The sequence below is a fragment of the Carcharhinus amblyrhynchos genome, chromosome 7 (genome assembly GCF_965287045.1).
Source record: "Carcharhinus amblyrhynchos chromosome 7, sCarAmb.v2.hapA, whole genome shotgun sequence".
NCBI lineage: Eukaryota > Metazoa > Chordata > Chondrichthyes > Carcharhiniformes > Carcharhinidae > Carcharhinus > Carcharhinus amblyrhynchos.
Window position 1 is genome coordinate 66,548,634 of NC_137330.1, and position 24,571 is coordinate 66,573,204.

General features: G+C 40.3%; 1 protein-coding gene across 1 annotated transcript in view; it reads left to right on the forward strand.

The window, feature by feature from the left end:
- LOC145345017 (uncharacterized) overlaps window positions 1-24,571 on the forward strand; it is a 101,045-nt gene that overhangs the window by 64,012 nt on the left and 12,462 nt on the right. Inside the window, exon 18 of the mRNA XM_080192521.1 lies at window positions 23,146-23,178. Coding sequence (XP_080048647.1) covers window positions 23,146-23,178 — 33 coding nt within the window. The remainder of the gene's footprint in view (window positions 1-23,145; window positions 23,179-24,571) is intronic.

Below are 24,571 nucleotides of genomic sequence, written 5' to 3' on the forward strand. Positions count from 1 at the left end.
GACCCTTTTGTATCTCTCCCCTTAAACCTATGCCCTCTAGTTTTAGACTCCCCTAACTTTGGGAAATGATATTGCCTTTCGAGCCGATCTATGCCCCTCATTATTTTATAGATCTCTATAAAATTACCCCGAGCCTCTTATGCTACAGAGAAAAAAATCTCAGTCTATCTAGCCTCTCCTTCTCACTCAAATCATCAAGTCCCAGTAGCATCCTGGTAAATCTTTTCTGCACTCTTTCTAGTTTAATAATATTCTTTCTATTTTAATAATATTCTTTCTATAATAGGGTGAACAGAGCTGTAACAGTGTTCCAAGTGCAGCCTTACCAATGTCTTGTACAACTTCAATAAGATGTCCTAACTCCTGTATTCGATATTCTGACCAATGAAACCAAGCATGCTGAATGCCTTCTTCACCACCTTCCACTTATGACTCCAATTTCAATGAGCTATGTACCTCTAGATCTCTTTGTTCTATAACTCTCCCCAGTACCCTACCATTAATTGAATAAGTCCTGCCCTGGTACGATCTACCTAAATGCATCACCTTGCATTTATCTAAATTAAACTCCATCTGCCATTTGTCAGCCCATTGGCCCAATTGATCAAGATCCTGTTACAATTGGAGAAAACTTTCTTCACTGTCCACGATGTCACCAATCTTGGTGTCATCTGCAAGCTTTCTAACCATGCCTCCTAAATTCTCATCCAAATTATTAATATAAATGACAAGTAACAGTGGACCACACCGATTCCTGAGCCACACCGCTGGTCACAGGCCATCTAGTTTGAAAAATAACTTTTTATAACCACCCTCTGTCTTCTGTCATCAAGCCAATTTTGTATCCATTTAGTTACGTCACCCTGGATCCCGTGTGATTTAACCTTATGCAACAACCTACCATGGAATAACTTGTCAAAGGCCTTGCTAAAGTCCATTTAGACAACATCAACTGCACTGCCCTCATCTATCTTCTTGGTTACCCCTTCAAAAAACTCAATCATATTTGTGAGACATGATTTTCACTCACAAAGCCATGCTGTCTCTAATCAGTCCTTGCCTCTCTAAATGCCTTTAGAACCTATCTTTCGGATTATCCTCTAACAACTTTCCCAAAACAGATGTGAGGCTCACAAGCCTGTAGTTCCAAGGTTTTTTCCTGCAGCCCTTTTTAAACAAAGGCACAACATTTGCTACCCTCCAATCTTCAGGCACCTCACCTATAACTATCGATGATTCAGACATCTCTGCTAGGGGACCTGCAATTTCCTCCCTAGCTTCCCACAATGTCCTGGGATATACTTCATCAGGTCTCAGGGATTTATCTATCTTGATGCACTTTAAGGCTTCCAGCATCTCCTTCTTTGTTACGTGTACACTCCTCAAGACATCACTATTTATTTCTTCAAGTTCCCTAACATCCTTGCCTTTCTCAACAGTAAATACTGATGAAAAATATTCATTTAAGATCTCACCCATTTTTTTGTGAATACATCATAGATGACATTGTTGATTCTTAAGAGCCTTACTCTGTCCCTAGTTACTCTTTTGCCTTTTATGTATTTGTAGAATCTCTTTGGATTCTCCTTTGCCTTATCTGCCAAAGCAATCTCATGTCTCCTTTTTGCCCTCTTGATTTCTGTCTTAACTCCATCTCTACACCCTCTATGCTCTTCAAGAGATCCATAGGGCCTCAGTATCCTCATTCAGAGTTCCCTACTTCTACCAGCCTTGCCCTTCACTCTGAGAGGAATGTGCTTACTCTGAACCCTGGTTAATACACTTTTGAAAGTTTCCCTTTGCCTGCCAACAGACTTCCCCAATTAACTTCTGAAAGTTCCTGTCTGATACCCTTAAAATTGGCCTTGCCCAATTTAGAATTTTAACTTTTGGGCCAGACCTATGTTCTCCATAGCTATCTTAAAACTAATGGGATAATTGTCACTGGTCCCAAAGTGATCGCTCATTAACACTTCTGTCACCTGCCCATCCTTATTTCCCAAGAGGAGGTCAAGTTTCCCCCCTCTCTGGTTGAATTATCCACACACTGAATGAGAAATTCTTCCTGAATACACTCGACAAATTTCTCTCCGTCCAAGCCTCTAATACTATGGCTGTCCCAGTCAATGTTGGGAAAGTTAAAATCCCCTACTATTACCATCTTTTTTTTGTAATCCCCTTACATATCTGCTGCTCAATTTCCTGATGACTATTTGGGGCCTATAGTACAATCTTATGAAAGTGATTTCCTTCTTAACTTTGAGTAAAGTATTAAGAGTTCAGTTTTGTTTTGCATATTGAAGATTTTAATGGATGTGGTGAATAAATGTTATGTTGAAAAATACATATTTAGCTAACTGACCCCATAATTATCCATTGTGAGAGTTTGAGTAATGCTGGACACTCCTAAAACTAAATTTTGAAAGAGCACGAATGGGAGTATTTATGCGCTTAAAATGAAAATGCAATAAAAATGTATCAAGATTGTGATTTTATTGTCCATGCTAGATAGATTCCTCCAATATATATTTCCATGCTGTGTATTACTGTAATGTAATACAGAGAGCAAATAAAGCAAAGGAATATAATGTTATGTTCTATATTCTTATAATAGTATTTCACAGATTTTTAACTTCAGAAAATACTTTAGTAATAATATGATGTAGAAGGAGGCTATTTGGCCCATCAAGTCTGCACCAACCACAATCCCACCCATATTCACCCCCATAACCTCATGTCTTTTTGTTCTAGCTAGTCTCCCAACACTAAGGGCAATTTAGTGTGGCCAATCAACCTAACTCTCTCATCTTTGGAGAGTGGGAGGAAACCGGAGCATCCGAAGGAAACGCATGAACAATCTCATTAGTGACAGACAGCATGGTTTTGTAAGACAGAGATCGTGCCTTACAAATTTAGTGGAGTGTTTTGAGGAGATGACAAAAACGGTTGACAAAGAAACGGCTGTGATGTCGTCTGTATGGATTTCAGTAAGGCATTTGACAAAGTCCCTCATGGCAGGTTGGTGGAAAAGGTTAAGGCTCATGGAATACAAGGAGAGGTGGCTAGATGGGTAGAGAACTGGCTTGGCCACAGGAGACAGAGGGTAGCAGTTGAAGGATCTTTTTCCAGCTGGCGGTCTGACCAGTTGTGTTATGCAGGGCTCTGTACAGGACCTCTGCTATTTGTGATATATATAAATGACTTGGAAGAAGGTGTAACTGGTGTGATCAGTAAGTTTGTGGATGACACAAAGATGGCTGGACTTGAGGATAGCGATGAGCATTGTCGGACAATACAGCAGGATATAGATAGGCTGGAAAATTGGGCGGAGAAATGGCAGATGGAATTTAATCCAGATAAATGCGAAGTGTTGCATTTTGGTAGAACTAATGTAGGGCGGAGTTATACAATAAATGGCAGAACCATCAAGAGTATAGAAACACAGAGGGAACCAGGTGTGCAAGTCCACAAATCCATAAAGGTGGCAGCACAGGTGGAGAAGGGGGCGAAGAAGGCATATGGCATGCTTGCCTTTATAGGACAGGGTATAGAGTATAAAAACTGGAGTATGATGTTGCAGATGTATAGAATGCTGGGTAGGCCACATTTGGAGTACTGTGTCCAGTTCTGGTTGCCACACTACCAGAAGGATGTGGAGGCTTTGCAGAGAGTGCAGAGGAAGTTTACCAGGATGTTGCCTGGTATGGAGGGTCTTAGCTATGAGGAGAGATTGGGTAGACTGGGGTTGTTCTCCCTGGAAAGACAGAGAATGAGGGGAGACCTAATAGAGGTGTACAAAATTATGAAGGGTATAGACGGGGTGAACAGTGGGAAGCTTTTTCCCAAGTCGGAGGTGACGATCACGAGGGGTCACAGGCTCAAGGTGAGAGGAGCGAGGTTTAACTCAGATATGAGAGGGACATTTTTTACACAGAGGGTGGTGGGGGCCTGGAATGCACTGCCACGTAGGGTGGTGGAGGTGGACACGCTGGGATCGTTTAAGACTTACCTGGATAGTCACATGAGCAGACTGGGGATGGAGGGATACAAACGAATGGTCTAGTTGGACCAATGAGCGGCACAGGCTTGGAGGGCCGAAGGGCCTGTTTCCTGTGCTGTACTGTTCTTTGTTCATGCAGATATGGCGAGAATGTGCAAACTCCACACAGGCAGTGACCTGAGGTCGGAATTGATCCCTGGTCCCTGGTGTTGTGAGACAGCAGTACTAACCACTGTGCCACCAAAAGGATCAAATTGACATGTTGCTCTCACTTCTCTAAAATGTTCTTTGACATTTCCTTTCAGCCCTCTGAATGCCGCAGTCATTTATTGAGTGAGCCATATAGACCAGCAAGGTTGCAGGTTCAAAGAGTTTTCGGTGCTAAGTGCTAACAGACTTCAACAGGAAAGGAAGAATGTTCAACATCAATACCAACTAATATTTAGCTAGCACATCATAAAATATTCCAGGGTGTTTCACAGGAGATTTTCAAACAAAATCTGGCACAGGGCCATGTAAGGAGATATTAAGACAGGCCAAATGTTTATTCAAGGTATTGATTTTAAGGAATGTCTTAACAAGAAAGAAAAATAGAGATCTAGCAGGGAATTTGAGGAAGAAAATTCCAGAGTTTAGGGTCTTGCCAGCTGAAGGCATGACCAGCAAAGTTGAAGAACGTTCTCTGAGTCATGTGATCCTTACTCTGCAGAGGGCAATCACCATATCCCTTTCATAATATCCCAAGACTTCAATCCCAGGCCTGCTAATTATATAAATTAAATTTAAGTAAGTATTTCCATAAATTATGCAGCACCGTGCTGATTTTGGACACAGAGCAAATTGCACTGGAAATCCAGCTGCTGGAGACTCGCATAGGCCGTGGCGCTCAGCGTGGAGTCCGCTCCACTCTAGGCCCATTGTGCTACAAAAGTAGCGCAGTGGGCTTAGAGAATTCCCCCCTCCCCCACCTCTGCTTTCAACTTTAGGCAAAGCACAGAGTCACCTTCTAATTACAACATTGACATTCGGGCGGCATGGTGGCACAGTGGTTAGCACTGCTGCCTCACAGCACCAGAGACCCGGGTTCAATTTCTGACTTGAGTCACAGTCTGTTCAGAGTCTGCATGGATTTCCTCTGGGTGCTCCAGATTCCTCCCACAGGCCAAAAGATGTGCTGGTCAGGCGCATTGGCCATGCTAAATTCTTTCGGCGAAGTGTGGCAACCAGAGGATTTTCAGAGTAACATAATTGCGGTGTTAATGTAAGCCTACTTGTGACACTATTAAATCAACTTTAAACTGACTCCAGTCAAAACAATCAGTGTAGAAGAGAGTAGCTGAAATGAACGTTGGTCCCTTTTAAGATGAGACCAGAGAGTTAATGGTGGGGAACACAGAAATGACGGAGACACTAAATCAATATTTTGCCTCAGTTTTCATGGTGTAGCACTATCCCAGTAGTAACAGTAATGCAGAAGTATTAGAAAGGGAGTAATTTAGATCAGTCATCATCAATAGGGAAAAAGCGGTCAACAAACTACTGGAATTGAAGGCAGACAATCCCGAGAGCCTGATGGCCTAAATCATGTTTGAATAATTTGCTCGAGTTCTTCAAAGTCAAGTCAAATGAATAATGACGATCCTATAGATGTGGTATATCTGGGCTTCAGGAAGGTGCTTGATAAGGTGTTGCACGGTTAATACACAAGGTAAGATCACATGGGGTTAGGGGTAATTTATTGCTTGGATAAAAGACCAACTAACTGACAGAAGCAGAGAGCCAGGATAAATGGATCTTTTTCTGCTTGGCATGATGTAACAAGTGAGGTGCCACAGGGTTCCCAGAGCATTATCCTAGGTCTCTGGATTACTAGCATGGGAACAATAACACTGTAATTGCCTTCCTACCGCATGTAGCGAGAGAAGCAAAGTTTAAAATTTCAGATGAAATCATCTTGCATTATTTTAGTTACTGGTCCAGATTTTCCAGGTCAGTGGCAAAGTGACAAAAAGCTGCCTACAAAGACCTAGTGGCCTTGTGGTGTGAATTTCACCTTTGCCAATGTCAACTTCACACTGATACCAGCTACAATAGGTCTCTGACATCCAGTAACAGTGATGGCATTGGCTAAGCCAGTGAGGTAACTAACAGGTTTATCATTTATCTTCATAACTATACTGAAAGTGAAATATGAAACTTGGAGCATATGTGAGATCAAGGTAGACACTGACATTTCATTAGCAATTTTGTTAAACATTTATAGTTATTTTTAAGATCTTGCCAAGTTTTACCCTGGAACAGAGACATTTTAAATTCCACAAATATAAAATTACTTTTTCAAGGCTGAAGTAGTTGTTCAGCAGCAATAATGATTTAGTACATCACTAAAAGCCCAGTTATACCTCAAGGCATTTTTTTTTGAAGGGCTGTTGCAACTAGAATAATAGCATATCATGCCAAATCTCTGATTTCTAACTGATTCCTATCTGCAAGGAATTTAACAGTGCACCCTCTGGATTTCCACATTTAATGGCACATGTGCAGATATTTGAAGTTACTATTGGCTTCAAGGGGTTAAATTTTTCCAGAAATTGCTGGTCCAAAAGTGAGAACCAACACCATACCATTGAGTGATGGCACTGTGCGATGGCTTTCTGATAGCAAGAGCCAATTAAAAGGCTGCATCAGAGGGCTGACAGCCTGTTACAATCCCAGCTGGACAAGTCAGATCCCAGAGTGAAACGTAGTTCAATAGGTCCTAATTTTCTAGAGTTTCAAGCTTGCCTTCTCCCTTCTCCATGAGTTGTCTCCATGTCGGTGAATCCTCAAAGGTCATGCAAGTACTTTTTCTGCAAGCTAGTACCAGGTTGACAGGCTCTAGTGATCACAAGCAATGGCGGTGCTGAAGAAGGGGTTTCAGATTACAGCAGCGGCTCTACAGGTATGGGGCAGCCATTGCTGCCTGGAGGCCACTCCTCTGCCCGTGGACCGACTATTAAGAAGGGCCCTTGCCTCAAACATTTGCTGGGAGGCTGCCAGGTCTCACCTAGCAGTCTCCATGCATGGAGGCAAACTGTGGTGAGCAAAATTGGAAGTAGTCCATAATGACTAATATGCCATGATTGAGGGATGCTATTTTGCTCCCCTCCCAGTGCCTTCCCCTTTGTGGTCTGTCATCATGGAGTTAAGAAAATTCAGCCCACAGAGTAAAGAAACCAGGCACTAAGATTTTCACTTATTAGAAGTGCACAATCTAGGCCAATAATTCATAATATTTTCAAAGAATAACTTAATGGTTTGTGACAATGAAATGTTAATGATCTCTGAAGTAAAGTGGCATACAGTAGTGAAGCAGTAAATATGTTCATTGTTACATTCTCCATATTGAGACTGATGGCAATTTAAGCAGGTGGAGGAAGGGTACGTAGGGCAGATCTTTTGCCCATCACCACATCCATTGTGATCCGTTCCTTGATATGATTGTTTCCACTGGCCATTAAAGTTTCTGTGGGTGAGTCACAAGGGTGAACATTTTACCATCCTTGCCCCTGACCACTGCCACTCCCCTTCCCTGACATCATACTTTAAGGGACATATCTGATAGCTTGACAGCTGAAGAGATTCCAATAAGGGCCTTGAGAAATGTTATGCCATTACTAGGGCAAGACAATTAATTGCAAAGAAGTCAGATCATCTTCCCTGAGAGGCCTGACTAATCTATAACGAGCAGAATATCCAAAGGGGAAAATTATTTTCAAGGTTTTGATAAAGCCAATTGTTTTTTTATCTGAGCAGCATAGCATCACGTGTTGGTTTGGGGTATGCATCACTAATGTATCTGCTTAAACTCTGCCAATTAACTTGCTCCCACGATTTGGCATATAGTCTCCAGCACTGAGCTAGAGTCATGAGGAATTCTGCTTCACTGCCCTTGTGCTATGGAATGAATCAAAAGAAATTTTGAAATCTGTTGCTTCTCTGGATCTGTGTTGAGCTGAGAGGTTACAGTAAATTATGTTAGTTAAGCATGAAATAAACATAATTACATCAGTATCTAGAGGAGCTGGGAGCTCCATCTGCTTGAATTAACTAGTTGGATGGTCTAAAGAAATGTAACTGTATCTGGATTCTTGTTACAGTCTGCAGTAAACTCAAGTATCCCCAGTCAATGCCAATTCAATATTAAGGGCCAAATCCCCTGAGGAGTGGCAATCATTGTTCACCTTTTTGACAAAATGTTGGATTTCTGGTCTGGACTTTTGATGTGGAGATGCCGGTGTTGGACTGGAGTAAGCACTGTCACACAACACCAGGTTAAAATCCAACAGGTTTATTTGGCAGCACTAGCTTTCAGAGTCTCTGGCTTCTTCATCAGGTGAGTCAATAAATAGGTGAATCAGGCTCCTGATGAAGGAGCCTGAGACTCCGAAAGCTAGTGCTGCCAAATAAACCCGTTGGACTTTAACCTGGTGTTGTGAGACTTTATGCTGGACTTCCGAAGCATGACTCTTCAGAAATGTGGAGCATACCTGCTCTGGGGGGATTCCTCCTTAACAGGATTGCCTGGGAAAACCAGGCCATGCCCTCTTCTATAGCACTAGCTCTCATATTTTGACAAGTCTTCATTCACTATCGCAATGAAAAGCAATACCTTTTCACTGTGCTAGTGAATGAGTGTGAGTGAGGAGAGGGTGGTGGGTAAGATAACAGGGTGACTGTGAGGGTGGTTGGTGGCTGGATAGGTAAGGTGGCAGGGTGATACAAACTAAGAACAATACAGCACAGGAACAGGCCCTCCGACCATCCAAGCCTGCACCAATCATGTGTTCCTAACTAGTCCTTTCATTTGTATCCCTCTATTCCCAGTCTTGTGGCTATCTAGATAAGTCTTAAATGAATCTAGCATGTCTGCCTCAACCACCTTGCTTGGTAGTGCATTCCAGGACCCCACCACCCTCTGTGTAAAATACGTCCCCTGCCTATCTATATTGATCATTGCCCTCCTTACCTTGAACTTGTGACCCCTTGTATTTGTCATTTCTGACCTGGGAAAAAGATTCCAACTGTTCACCCTATCCTATGCCCTTCATAATTTTATAAACCTCTATTAGGTCACCCCTCAACCTCTGTCTTTCCAGGGAGAATAATCCCAGTTTACTTAATCTCACTCATAGCTAAGACCCTCCATACCAGGCAACATCCTGGTAAACCTTTTCTACACTCTCTCCAAAGTCTCCACGTCCTTCTATTAGTGTAGAACTGGATGCAGTATTTCAAATGTGGCCTAACCAGCGTTCTATATAACTGCCACATCACGTCAACTTTTATCCTCTATCCCCCGTCCAATAAAGGCAAGCATGCTATATGCCTTCTTCACCATCTTTTCCACCTGTGTTGCCACCTTTAAGGATCTGTGGACTTGCACACTCAGATCCCTCTGTGTGTCAACACTTGTGATGGTTCTGTCATTTATTGTATAGCTCCCCCCTACATTCGATCTACCAAAATGCATCACTTTGCATTTATCTGGATTAAATTCCATCTGCCATTTCTCTGCCCAATTTTCCAGCCTCCCTGTCTTCTGCTGTATTCTCTGATAATGTTCATCACCAACTCCAGCAATCTTTGTATCGTCTGCAAATTTACTATTCAGACCAGCTACATCTTCCAAATCATTTATATATATCACAAACAGCAAAGGTCCCAGTACAGAGCACTGTGGAACAGCACTAGTCACAAACCTCCAATCAGAAAAAGACCCCTCCATTGCTACCCTCTGTGTTCTATGGCCAAGCCAGTTCTGAATCCATCTAGCTAGTTTACCCTTGATCCCGTATGGTTTAACCTTTTGCACCAACCTGCCATGATAGCTTAAATAGGGTGCTAGTTGGGTAGGGTGCTGAGGTTGGGTCATGTCACATTGGATCAGGGTGAATTGGAGGGTCGAGGGTGGGATCAGAATGTTGGGTGGATGTTGGTAGGTTGAGAGGATTCCAAGGGTGGGGGTGCCTGGAAGGTCAGAGGAGGTTGGAATTTAGGGAAGAATTGTCTTTCTGGGTACCTCCAGAGTATGACCATCCAGAGACCAGTGATCTGAGCTTAAAGAATATATATTCAAAGCCTCAGGTTTTTTTTAAAATTATTTATAACTACATTTAAAGTAAGTATCTCCAAAGGGTTTAAATTAAAGCCATTTATCTTCACATACAAGAGTGCAAATAGTAAAACACTATTGTTGTTACAGTAGACATAGCAAAGTAATGTTTGCTTCTATCTTTTGTTTCTTGCATATGTAACTATTAAATTCTTTACTTTCATTTGTTATAAAGAAACATTATTTCCAATAAACTACAGCAAATCCAGATTATTTCAGAGAAGAAATGCTGATAAAATGTGATATCTAAATTAGAACTTCAATTATAAAGTGGACAGCATCATAGTCTAGCACATACTAATTATCTTTTGGAAGCACTAACACATCTAAGTAGACTACTGCAATAAAATAAATTTACTTTCAAGGGGAAGATAATTGAAAATAGATAAAGAAGGGTCAAAGATAAAGCTCTGAGAGTAGAACTTACTTAACTTCAATGAGGCGCAAAGAATCTTAGGCAGGTTAATTGTCGGAGAAAAAAATAGGGCAATCAATGGATCTACACTGCAACATATTTAAATATGAGGTACATGCTAAATAATGTAAGAATAAGTTGAATGCAGCAAAGACTCGAGTTTCATGGGACAATAGAGCTTTTTGACGAAAAAAACGTGGAAAAACGGGCAGAGTAAAGCAGAAGAAAATTAGAATAACGATATGGAGCATATTAAGGTAGCAAAATAAAAGGTTAGGAAAATTAACAATGAATTATGGAGAGAGATTTATTGTCACAAAAAATAGCAAGTGTTTTTATGAGCACACAGTATGTAACAGAGTAACCATAGAAGGGTGAGTTATAAACCCTCACCACCCCCGAAGCAGGGAGGGGCAGGGGTGGGTGTTAATATATTGGGGACGACTAATTGCTGTAAATCTACACTCATGATTCAGGTCCTGGAGAAGACTTGAGTAAAAAAAAATGTTAGCCTGGCTGGATGGAAAAGCTAGCCTGTTGAGCAATTAAGGGCATCAGTGGGTCTGAAGGTGGACGCCTTACCCACCACCCCTGCATATGAAGACCAGGTTGGGAGTGACTGAGAAGACAGTGGGCTACTACCACCCCTAGCCAAAAACTCATCCAGCAGGGTCTATAACGTTGAGCCCAGAGCTTTTGAGCTCTCATCTGCATTGAGACAGTTCAGTATGGTATATTGGAGAATGATTGATGCCATTCACATATTTTGAAGAGTGCTGATGCTTGCCAAGGTTTCCAGCAATCAGTCACTGTCATTTATTGAGCAGAATAGAATTAATGAACACTCAGAAGGTAAGTTGGGAAAGTCTGCATACACTTGTAAAAACCAAATCATGCTTGATTTGCTTAATTGAATCTTTTGAGGGAATCAGAATGTATAGAGAAAAGGAATGCAGCCAATAGTTAATTATGAATTCTTGCAGTACGTTTGATAAGATACAACCCACGTAGAGGAATAATAAAATGTAGAGATACAGAGGCATCTCTATAGCTGAGAGTATAGGTGATAAATACCAGAAAGGAAGAAGTTTAATTTTGTATTTTTTATATTGGTTATGAAGATGAAGAAATGATTTTTGAGATTGTCCTCTATGTAATGATTAAACAATGCTGAGCTCCCCGGTTACAGGAACGATGCTTGAGCTCAGGAAGGATACAAAGTTGGATTTTTGAGGAATCGGATCGACTCTGGAGACTTTGAGAACTGGCGGTTAGGATCCAGATGTGGATGTTGTGGTCCAATTCTACAGATCTCATTTTTGTGAGTGCTAGAAGGGGGTAGGGCATGAATCACATGGGTGGGAAATCAGAATTAGTGCTAAGTTCAAATAGATCGCATTTTGCCTCTTCCAAGGGTCTTAACCCACATTGTGGGAGTTAAAAATTGATGGAGGAGATTTAATCACTATTGAAGAGTGGATAAGATCAGTTATGTATCATATTCTTAAATTATTTAAAACTACAACCCTCCACAGTGAAAGAAAATCAGTTCCTGGAATGCATTGATTGACAGGCGATCTGGGTTACAATATATAAAAAAAACTATCTCGTTAATTTCAAAAGACCTCAATGTTAACATTTCCCAAGGGCTGTTATTATAGCTAATGCCATTATGAATGCTTGACTGAGTTTCAAAAATTAAAAAGAAACTCATCTCAGCAGGAAGGCCAAGTTCACATTTTGATTGGCAGTTTTAAGAAGCTATTACATGATTAGCTCTTTAATTTGGTTAGTGCATAATAGTTTGATTTAATAACAGATTGACCACCTGAAGGGATTTAAAATTTTCAAATGAGTATCATGAATCAGAATTGTTTTTATATTAAGTATGTCCGAGTGAGAACCTCCTTACGTTGTTAGAAGTCTTTTTTCATTTCCATATGGCTCCTGAGGTCAGCCCATAGTAGATAATGGCTGGCTGGCTATGGCGGTGGCATGTGACTGAAGTGGCAGGGGATGTGTATGGTCGTGGAGGTGATGTGAGAATAAGAGAGAGATGTGGACTTTGTGGGTGGGTGAGGACTTTAGGCCTTTTATAAAACAGGACCAAAGTCTTGGAGAATGGAGGCTGACCTTCTAACCAGCCTGCTTTGGCATTCACCTGCCTCTGTGGCCTGCCACTAAAGATGCAGGAAGCCTGACTTGATCACATACCGACCCACTTCATCCATTCCCGGAAAAAGCTGTGAGGGTCAGTTCCATGGAGCCGGATCTGCCAAGTTGGGAAACTTCCTAGCTCGGACTTTCAGCCTTCATGGTGAAAATCTGGCCCAGTGGCTCCGATTCATCAGCAAAAGACAAAAGAGGGGAGCTAGAATAATTTATCTTCCATCTAAGGATTTCTTGAACATGCGTGCTTCGCTAAAAGTAGCTCATGAGGAAGCAGAAAGAAGCTCATTTAAATGAGAGACAGGTAAGTGTTTGTAAAAGTAATATGGTGAAATGGCAAGGAAATAAGCTTAGGTGTGATGTAATCAGTTAAGGAGCAACTGTCAGAATATGCAAAGTAAACCAAAGCACTTCCTTCGGTATTGTGATTTGTGTTGCCACAAACTGGGACAAAATAACTTTAGAAATTCAAAGTGTATATTAATTTATTCTTTTATTCCATTAGAAACACATTAAGATATCAGGAAAAATACATTTCCAAGTTAATATCATACATTGTCATTCTCAGGCAATTACAAACACACTCCTTTAATGAGACCTTTTCTGTTGCCACAACAACAAACATGGTCTTATAAGAAATGCTGGGTGGAAATAAAAATTTCCAGTTTTTTTTGTTTTTATTGCTAAAAATAATAACTACCAATTTACATTTCCTTGAGTGTTATCTCTGATTATAGGTATGCATTTACAACTTGGCCGATTGTCTCCTTGTCTCATTTACAGCTAGTAGCCAAGGGAACGCATTTATAAATAAGTGTCTAAAAATGTTTGTAATTGTACAATAAAATGGTCTATGAATGACGCTAATTGTTTTCAGTGAGTAGATTCAGAACTGCATGAAGTGAACAGCAGGTCCAAAGTAGGTCACTTTCCCTGCAGGAGCACAACAGGCTCCAGTTATTGCAGCTGATTTTTACTTGTCTCAGTCGAATCCAATTGTTAACCTGAATCTGAACAAACTCGTTCAGTTCAAACCTGTCTAGATATATGTGATTCAAATGGCCATTCTTTTAATCAAAAATTGGCAGGTGTTTGCAAATGGAAAGATACCAATTTTTAAATATGCGGTCTTATGTCGCTGAGACCATTTCCGATATCATTAACTGCAAATCATTGTTTAAGAGGTTCTACAATTGCACATATTTTTGTTTATTTTTTTTAGTTAACTTTTCAGATTGGGTGTGCTTTTCAGGGATATGATTGTGGACAATTATGTTTTATAATGCTTGATGTTAGATTCTCAGTTCATTGATTTGAAATAGGATAAAGAATTGAAAAAAAACGGTTATTGACAAATTTGCTTCATATGATCCAAAAAGCATAGTGGCCAGTGAGAGGTGTGCTTAAAACTCTGATTATAGATGGTCTGGTTATAATTATATGCATTCAATTCGGAACGTGTTTCATGTCTGTGGTTTTTACATAGATTAATTTTGCTTTTGCATCTCCCCGCTAGGAAGCTAATTTCCTCCCACATTTTTTAAAAAACATTACTCATGCTTTTCACCACATGCCATGCACTACTCACTGGTGCTAGGCTGTGCACAAAAATAATTTGAAGCACTATCCCTTAATTTCTCTTCCAATGAAGCAGTCCCAAAACTTAACTCAAAAACTTTAATGGGCAGCACAGTAGTTAGCGCTGCTGCTTCACAGCTCCAGGGACCCAAGCTCAATTCCTGCACTGGATCACTGTCTGTGTGGAGTTTACAGGTTCTCCCCATGTCTGTTTGGGTTTCCTCTGGGTGCTCTGGTTTTCTCTTTCAGTCTAAATATGTGCAGATTAGGTGGATTGAACATGGTAAATTGCCCCTTAGTGCCCCAAGATGTGTATCTTAGATGAGATTAGCCATTGTGGATGTGTGGGATTGCACGGATAGGATGGGGAGGGAGGGCCTGGGTAAAATATTCTGTCAGAGAATTGGGGCAGACTCGATGGGCCAAATGGCCTTTTTGGCACTGTAGAGATTCTGTTAATTCCTTTTGAAATTGTGGCGTCATATAAGCAACTAGAGATCCATATTCCTATGCTCCCTCCTTTAAGCATAATACATTAGACTGTCATACTTGCATTCTATCTAGATTGTTTATTTTCATTTATGTTTCGTTGACTACAGTAATGTTTGGAAATTATCTAAATGCATTACTCAATAATCATCACAATTTGTGAAAATGAGTTTAAATTATTCTAATTTTACACTAATGAATTTGCTGCTTTGCTTCTTTGTAAGAATTTACATTTTTTTGCAACGTTCTCTATAATTTTTCTTGAAATCTATTTACTAGTGATTTAGTTGATGCTGCTTTCCATTAATAAACCATGTTTTCTGCTGCGATAATTGTTTTTTAAAAAACCTATTAGTTAAAAATAGTTGTCATGTGTGTGGTGTGTAGAATTCTGCTACATTTAATCAGCTTACCGCTGGTATTTTTCAAATTTAGGTATTAAACTTTAATATATAGGATTCTTAATATTCCAATTCAGCATTGTTAACTTGACAAGTGCATTGAGCTCCTCAAAGGAACCTGGAAAAAAATTGGTCAGTCAAGGAATTGTAAAAACAGTTTTAAAATTCTAGCTTTTTTTGAATCATCCGTGGAACATGGCCATAGCTGGCTGGCCAGCACTTATTGCCCATCTCGAGTTGCCCTTGAGAAGGTGGTGGTGAGCTGCCTCCTTGAATCGCTGCAGTTCATGTTCTGTGGGTTGACCCAAATTGCCGTTAGAGAGGGAATTCCAGGATTTTGCGAAGGAATTGTGATATATTTCCAAGTCAGGATCGTGAGTGGCTTGGAGGGGAACTTGCAGGTGGTGTGTTTCCATTGATCTGCTGCCCTTGTCCTTCGATATGGAAGTGGTCATGGATTTGGAAGGTGCTGTCTAAGGATCTTTGGTGAATTGCTGCAGTGCATCTTGTAGATAGTACACAGTGCTGCTACTGAGCGTCAGTGGTGGAGGGAGTGGATGTTTGTAGACGTGGTGCCAATCAGAATAAAAGTGAAGGCTGATTTATACCTGAATTATTGACAGAAAAAGTGGAAATAGTCAGCAGGTCTGGTAGCATCTGTGGAGTGAGAAACAGTTAACATTTCTCAAGTATTCTTCTGTGTCACTGTTACAGAATGCAGGTCCAACTGCGGTACAGGAGTGTGGCGACGACAACTGCTCTGTACTCGTCCTTTTTGACTTGCAGAGGTCTTTAATATCAAACATTTATTGTTTTAGCCTGTAGAAAGCTGAGCTGGTGTTGTTGATCCAATGTTGATCTTCCTCAATGACCTTCTACCAAGCTATGGGAAGTGCTCAACACATTCCAGAGTCTCCACTTCAACATGTTTATGAGGCAGGTGGAATATTTGGCTGACAAGGTGTAGTTTGATGTGTGTTTTTTTTCTGGAGACATTCATAGACAGGCCAAGTTCCTTGTATGCAGAATTGAAGAGATTGCAATATTGTTGCAGAGTGGGCAATAACAATGCAGTCATCCACAAACTGTGGCTCATCTGTATTTATGGTGGTCAGTTTAGTTTTGGCACAGAGGCAAACGAGGTTATTGAGTTTTTCATCTAATGGTAATTAATAGTGACACCAATTGATGAAGTGAATAGCCATTGTCAAGTAGATTGTCAGTGGTGTGGGGGCTACCACACAGCCTAGCTAACCCCAATCCAGATTTTGAAGGTTCTTGGTTTAGATCTCCAACTCTATTCAGTTGCAGTCATTATCATCATGAAGCAATTTTCGGATTATGATTAAGTTTCTCAGACACCCAAACCTTTGGAACATAACCTACAGAACCTTGTGCTTTACTGAGTTAAATGTTTTGATTGGGTTGATAAATGCAATGAAAAGTTGTTGGTGTTGTTCTTGACATTTTTCTTGGATTTATTTGGCAACAGGCACTTTAGCGGAGGTTACTCTAGAAAGTCTAAAGTCATCCTATCTCAGGGAGGATTTTCTTAGTCACAGGAAGTAAATGATTCAGGAGAATATGTGTCATTGCAGAAGGTGGCTGTTCAGTTTATCGAGTCTGCACCAACTCTCTGAGAGCGTCTACCACTACCCACCCATGCCCCCCCCCAACCTTATCCCATGCATTTATGCCACTAATTCCATTAACCCAAATATCTTGTGCAGTTCAACATGGCCAATTAATCTAACTTGCTCATTTTTGGACTGTGGGAGAAAATTGAAGCACCCAGAGAAAATCCTCACAGACATGGGGAGAATGTGCAAACTCCATACAAACAGTCACCCAAGGATGGAATTGAACCCTGGCCCCTGGTGCTATGAACAGCAGTACTAACCACTGTGCCACCATGCTGGCCCTAATTGGAGTATTGTATACAGTACTAATCTCCATATTTAAGGAAAGATGTAAATGCATTAGAAGCCTAATACTAGAAATGGGTGAGTTGTCTTTAGTGGAAAGGTTGGAGAGATTAGATCTGTACTGATTAGATTTTAGAGGAGTAAGAGACAACTTGATTGTAACCTTTAAGGTCCTGAGGGGTCATGACAGGGTGGATGTGGACAGAATTTTTTTCTCTTGTCAGAGAACCGAGAACTAGGGGTCACTGTTTATTAACAAAGGGTTGCTTATTTAAGATAGGAGAATTTTTTTCTCTGAGGGTCATGAATTTCTGCAGCTCTCTCCCTCAAAAGACAATGAAAACAAAGTCTTTAAATATTTTTTAAGGCAGAGCTAGATTAGATTCTTGAGAGGGTGAAAGTTTATTGGTGGTTTGCAGAAATGTAGGGTTACAGTAACAATCAGATCAGCCAAGATATCATTGAATAACAGCGGAGGTTTAAGGGGTCTACCCTGCTGCAACTTTGTATGTTTGTATGCTTAATAATGCTGTCCAGCATTGATCCTGCCAAAGGTTGAAAAAGGATAGAACAATTCACTTACATGGCAACAAGTTGATGTGAACACCACTTTGTGTATTTTTGGTGCTCACTTCCCCATGTGGCCTACGAACTCTTTTATCAGCCAGGACAGGAAAAGTTTGTCTAGACCTCTGACCTCAGTCATTATCTTGGCAGTCCTTTAAACAAAGAGGCCAACCATCAAAGATATTTGAAAACAGGTGATGGGCCTAAACATGCCTTTGTGGAGGTGATAACTATTTCACTACTTGGCTGATTTGTGAGGAGCAGTCAAAGGTTTTGAAAATTAAAAGAAATTATCAGAGCATTTGTCTTGGCTGTTTGCATGATGCTGACAAGGAGAGTACTGATTATCTGCCATGTGTTGTTGTCCTCGGGTATGCCTTCTTCTGCCATTTTTTTAATACTGTGCAAGTTTGTCCTGCAGTTATTGGCAATAACTGAAGGCTGGTACATGAAGGTGAAATCTTGTACATGTATAATTTATAATTTATATAATTTATAATTTATAATTTTTCATTTATAATCTTATAAATCTGATGCATGAAATCTCTAAGGTGACTCAGTTGGCGGCTGTAACAGATCTACTGTATTACCTTGTTACAGCAGAGCCTGTAAGGGAAAACATTGCAAGCTAAGGAGTTAGTGAACCACCGAACTACAATTCAAGATGAAAGGAAATTTTTGCACCAAGTAATTTTGGAGGGTGAACTATGTGTTGTTACCCATGATTTCTAAGAAAGAGAAAGGATAGTGACTTTGCAGTTATCCTGCCTGCTCCCATTAGATAATTGAACTAGTTTGATCAACAGTGTATCTAATCCCCATTCACGGAATGATTTTCTCCATTTTTGTTTTCAATTATGTTATCTTTTCAGTGATGTTTCAATGTATAAATGATAACCTTGACTTTCTGTGGCACTTTGCCAACCTGGAGCTTTGACGTGAAATCAGCTAATTCCCTGTAGAAATTCAGGGCTAATATGTAATTTACTCCATGGCGAAATGATAAATTAGAATAGCCCAATTTACTGATTGACCGCCCCCCCCCCACCCCAAGTAGATTACCAAGTAGATTCCATTTTTTGTACCTTTTACTTTAATACAATTCAGAGGAAACTGAAATTACACATGAATTAACAGGCAAATGAAATTTCAAATAAAAAGATAAATTTCACGTTAAATCATTGACAAAACAAAGGTGTGCCTTATACAAATACAAACATTTGCATCGCTCCCCACATAAATGTGGTACCATGTAGCTACATGCTTCCACAATATGTCATCTGTTATTCTCTCAGGGTAGCTCAAGAGTCCTATCTGACAATAACTTTCATTTTCAAGGTTCACAGGTGTGATTATCATCAGTAAGACACAGTTCTATGAATCCTAATTCCCTTGGGTCATGACAGTCCCGATGGTGTAGCTTTCGTAGTCCCCTCGAGACTTTCGAGGAGTCCCCTCAAAAGCTTGTGAGTTTACTATCAAATAAATCGGTTGGACTAAAACCTGGTGTTATCAGACTTTTTACTGTGTTTACCCCAGTCCAACGCCGGCACATCCACATCGTGTAGCTTTCCACAGTTTCTTTTCAATAACACCCTGGTTCATGGTTTGCATATTTCTGGGAAAATACCCAGCTCTTTAGCATCCCCTAGCTATTCATACAACTTTCCAGGTATTCAACCTTTTTAGCCAGCTCACACATTGCCACTAAGAGCAATTATCTTTTCCTGTCAAACAGGAAAATATATCTCTTTCTCCTGGGTTTGATATGCTTCTTCTCCTCACAGGACTTCTCTGTTTTCTCCTTTTGATCCCTGTGCCTGCATCTGTGTGCTGAGTGTTTTTACCTCCAGCTCTTCTGCTTGTAACTCTCCTTTGTGTCTGCCACTAACACAGCTTCTTTGTATTTGATATATACAACCTCCCTGTTGGTATTGCTTTCAATTTAAAAGTTGTCAGGTGACATTTTATTTCTTGTTAACAAAGAAAATTATTATTGATCCCTGTATAATTGATGCAAAGTTTTAAAAGTCTCTTTTAAATATTCTTAACAACAATTACAGATTCTGTAAAGTTTAAAGAAATTACACATTCTCCTTACTATACTGCTTAAATTATAAGTGTTTTTAAATGAAATGACTAGCCAATCTTGCCTATAAGTATATAAATTGGATATTATTATTTCAGTATTTCATCTGTTTTACTATTTCCTACCATTTTTCATTCCAAGTCCATTTTTTCATACTTTCTGCTCCCAAGAACAAGGTTTCCTTCCTGACATAGTCTAATTTTTAAAATATTTCCCTTGATTTCTTGCTCCATCTGCCAAATGTTTCCCAAAAATTTTCTCTGGTTCTGCACATTCTATGCAAATATCTTTACACATCAATGTCCAGATCATTGAGAAGGAATTATCTTATGGCTCTGTCAAGCAACTTCATATTATCCCATGACATCGGAGTGCTCTGCAGACTAAATATGTTCTGATTAGTATCAATATTAGTATTAAAGTTAAAGCACTGAATAACACTGTTAAAATATAAATCACTTGCATCATGCTTTGTATAACTAACTGATGTCAATTTTTTAGAATCTGTAGATTTTTGTGAAACCTCTAAAATATCTTTTGTGTAAAAACCCGTTATTAAATTTAAATGAATGTCTCAGTATTTAGTGTGAGTAGGTTGATGATGCTACCATTGTAACAACATCAGTGTTTAGGATCACAGCATTTTAAGCTTCCGAATGCTTGAAATAAACCTAAAAATTTGCACCTTAGTCTTGTCAGTTTGACTCAGCAATTAACTCTTTACATTCTGAGTCAGAGATTATTGTTTCAAACTACATGTCAAGTTTTGAACACATAACTGCAGCTGCCATTCCAATGTCATTTTCAGAGATGCCATCCTTTAGATGCAATGGCTAAGTAAGGACCAACCTGCACATTCCAGACATTGGATTTCTTAAACAGTCAAAAACAGGAGGAAACACTTTTGGTGTCCAGATGGACATTTCTTACTCAACTTGAACCACAAAAATATATTGGTTGCTCATGGCTGTAAACAAGTCATCACTATTAGTTAGAAAAATCTTTCAACAAAACTTATTTGTTGGACTTTTTTATTTTTTAACTATGATAGCATTTCATTTTCTGAAAGGACATTGCTTTCTGCAAAACCATCATGTTACTTACAAAATTCAGCCCTGATTAGGGAGCTTAGTTGGCAGGAACATGTAATTAGGAAATCATAGGCATATTCCTTTGGATTTTAAAACCATTCATTTTGTGGATGGAAGACCATAGGCTGCAAGGTGGAACTTTCTGGAGATATGCTCCAGATGGATGAGGCTACCTTCTGGATGTGTGCATTTGGAAAACCAGTCCTTTAATGAAAATGTTTTTCCTCTCCTGGGAGGTGGAACAGGAACAGGAAATGTTGGTTACACTTTATTGATTCTATAAATCGCCTGCTATAAGTTCAGGGAGACACCAGCAGAATTATCAAGTAAACTATATCAAACTGCAGTTTTATCCACATAATTTTTCTGGAGAGCTCCACTGATTATTTTTGTCAAAGTTATGACCATTGAACCATAGAATCCCTATAGTGCAGAAAATGGCCATTTAGCCCATTGACTTTGCACTGACTGTCCGAAGGAACATCCCAGCCAGGCCATTCTATTCCCCCACCCCCCCCCCCCCCCATATCCCCATAACCTCGTGCATTAACTATGGCTAATCCATGTAACCTACACATTTTTGGACTGTGGACTTTTCAATGGTAGTTAAAAGCTTAATGGAAGTCTATGTGCATGGCTATTCTGGTGGATATCCATTGAAAACACCAGGTCATAATCTAGCCCTGGAATCTCCTGACATATCTGGGGTTCCATCTGCCCCAAGGAAGGTCACTGACGCTGAAGGGCTAAGCTGAGTGAGGGGACTTCCTGTGTTAAGAGTTTCCGTGTTCTCGGACCCGAAGAGTTGTGGAGACCAGTGTGGTAACAAAAAGGTGGTCTGGCCTCTGACAGGTTGGTGAGAGTTGGCTGCAATTGTGACCTAGATCCTCAAAGATATTTATAAATGTATTCACTCACAGTGGTATGCCTCACAAATTTGGTTGAGTTTTTTGAGGAGGTGACAAAAATGATTGATGAGGGAAGGGCTGTGGATGTCGTATACATGGATTTTAGTAAAGCATTTGATAAGATCCCTCATGGCAGGCTGATGCAAAATGTTAAATCACATGGATCAATGGTGAACTTGCTAGATGGGTGCAGAACTGGCTTGGCCATAGGAGACAGAGGGTAGCAGTGGAGGGGTCTTTTTCTGATTGGAGGTCTGTGACTAGTGATGTTCCGCAGGGCTCTGTACTGGGACCTCTGCTGTTTGTGATATATATATAAATGATTTGGAGGAAGATGTAGCTGGTCTGATTAGTAAATTTGCAGATGACACAAAGATAGCTGGAGTTGCGGATAGCGATGAACATTATCAGAGAATACAGCAGGATATTGGGAAGCTGGAAAATTGGGTGGAGAAATGGCAGATGGAATTGAATCCAGATAAATGCGAAGTGATGCATTTTGGTAGATCTAATGCGGCGGGGTGGGGGGGGGTGCTTTATAATAATAAATGGCAGAACCATCAGAATATAGACACACAGAAGGATCTGAGTGTGCAAGCCCACAGATCCTTAAAGATGGCAACACAGATGGAAAAGGTGGTGAAGAAGGCATATGGCATGCTTGCCTTTATTGGATGGGGCATAGAGTATAAAAGTTGACATGTGATGTTGCAGTTATGTAGAATGTTGAATAGGCCACATTTGGAATACTGCATCCAGGTCTGGTCACTGCACTACCAGAAGGACGTGGAAGCTTTTGACAGGGTGCAGAAAAGCTTTACCAGGATATTGCCTGGTATGGAGGGTCTTAGTTATGAGGTGACATTGAGTAAACTAGTGTTGTTCTCCCTGGAAAGACGGAAGTTGAGGGGCGACCTAATTGAAGTTTATAAAATTATGAAGGGCATAGATAGGGTGAACAGTTGGAAGCTTTTTCCCAGGTCAGAAATGACAAATACAAGGGGTTACAAGTTCAAGGTAAGGTGGGAGGGGAGGGGGGGAAAGGTTCAATACAGATATGCAGGGGACATATTTTACACAGAGGGTGGTGGGGGCCTGGAATGCACTGCCAAGCAAGGTGGTTGAGGCAGACACGCTAGGATCATTTAAGACTTATCTAGACAGCCACATGAGCAGACTGGGAATAGAGGGACACAAACGGATGGTCTAGTTAGGGACACATGATCGGTGCAGGCTTGGAGGGCCGAAGGGCCTGTTCCTGTGCTGTATTGTTCTTTGCTGTTTTGTTGTTTGTTAGTTGCACAAGAGCTAACATCCTTGACAGTTATCCCTAATTGAATCCATCTTTTTATTTCCTAGAGCAAATCTCAGCTGCAAAGATAAAGTCTGAAGGTTGGTAATATAAAGATAAATCATTACCCTTTTCTTGTAGAAATAGGTGATTTGAGTCATTTGCTTTGTAGCAAATTGCTAAGAAATAAATTTTTGAAAGAAGAAAACAAATATTATTAATTAAGTTAGCCTGGTTTACCTTGGCAGTTGGATTTCTCATTAGCCCCAGAATCTATGGGCCAGAATTTATGAGAGCAGAGCATTTCATAATGTGTCTGGTTTGTTGGACTTTCTCGCACACACTTCAACTCAAAATATTTTGCCTTGTAATTATTGGAAATCTGAACTAACAATGATGCAGCAAGAGCAACCTTGGGAACAGGAGTATCACCTTAACCAATGAATCTTAGCAATTTGATAAATAAATACTAGAAGGACTGAGAAGAAGGCTGAATTAAAATGAATGAATTCAATTTCAGATCAAGTACAAAGATGGAAATAGATGGGGAGAAGGATTGGATTAAGTGAATTATAGATCAAAGAGTTAGTGATGTAGTTGCAATGTCACTGGACCAGCAATCCAGGGGTCTAGAAACATACTCTGGAGATTGGGTTCAAATTCCACTATGGCAGCTGGTTAAATTTAAAATTCAATTCATAAAGTAACATTCTAATTGACAACTAGTCTCAGCAATGGTAACCATGAAACAATCATTAATTACCATGACAACCAATCAGTTCATTGCACCCTCACCAAGTCTGGCCTACATGTGACTCCAGATCCGACAGCAAGTGGGTGAATTTTAACTTAAGGATGGGTAAAAATTGGTGACCTTGCCACTGACATTCACGTCCAGTGGGAAAATATAAGGAAAATGTCCCATGGTGCATTGTGATGTTGATTGATCCATTGAACACTTTGTAGAACCAATGGACATGGTGGTATCATAGCTTAGCATAAAGGCCAGGAAAGTGGGTGGAAGGGCAGGGCTTGGTATAAGGGACATGAGTGAACAGAGCGGGTGGAAGGGCAGAACTTGGCATAGAGGACAATAGGAGATATGGCATGGGGGGAATAACTTTGCATAGGAGCCAAGAAGGGGACCTTTTGAACGCATTTTAAAAAGTCCCCACATGCAGTTTAGGATTCATGATCCCTCCAAAGAGTGTGAACCACAACTCTTTAAAAACCTATGAAATTTGCAACGCAGCAGGACCCAGCCAAGTTCAAGGTAAGGTGGGGGGGGCAAGGTTCAATACAGATATGCAGGGGACATATTTTACACAGAGGGTGGTGGGGGTCTGGAATGCACTACCAAGCAAGGTGGTTGAGGTAGACACGCTAGGATCATTTAAGACTTATCTAGACAGCCACATGAGCAGACTGGGAATAGAGGGACACAAACGGATGGTCTAGTTGTGTTTGTCATTTCTGACCTGGGAATTCTATGAA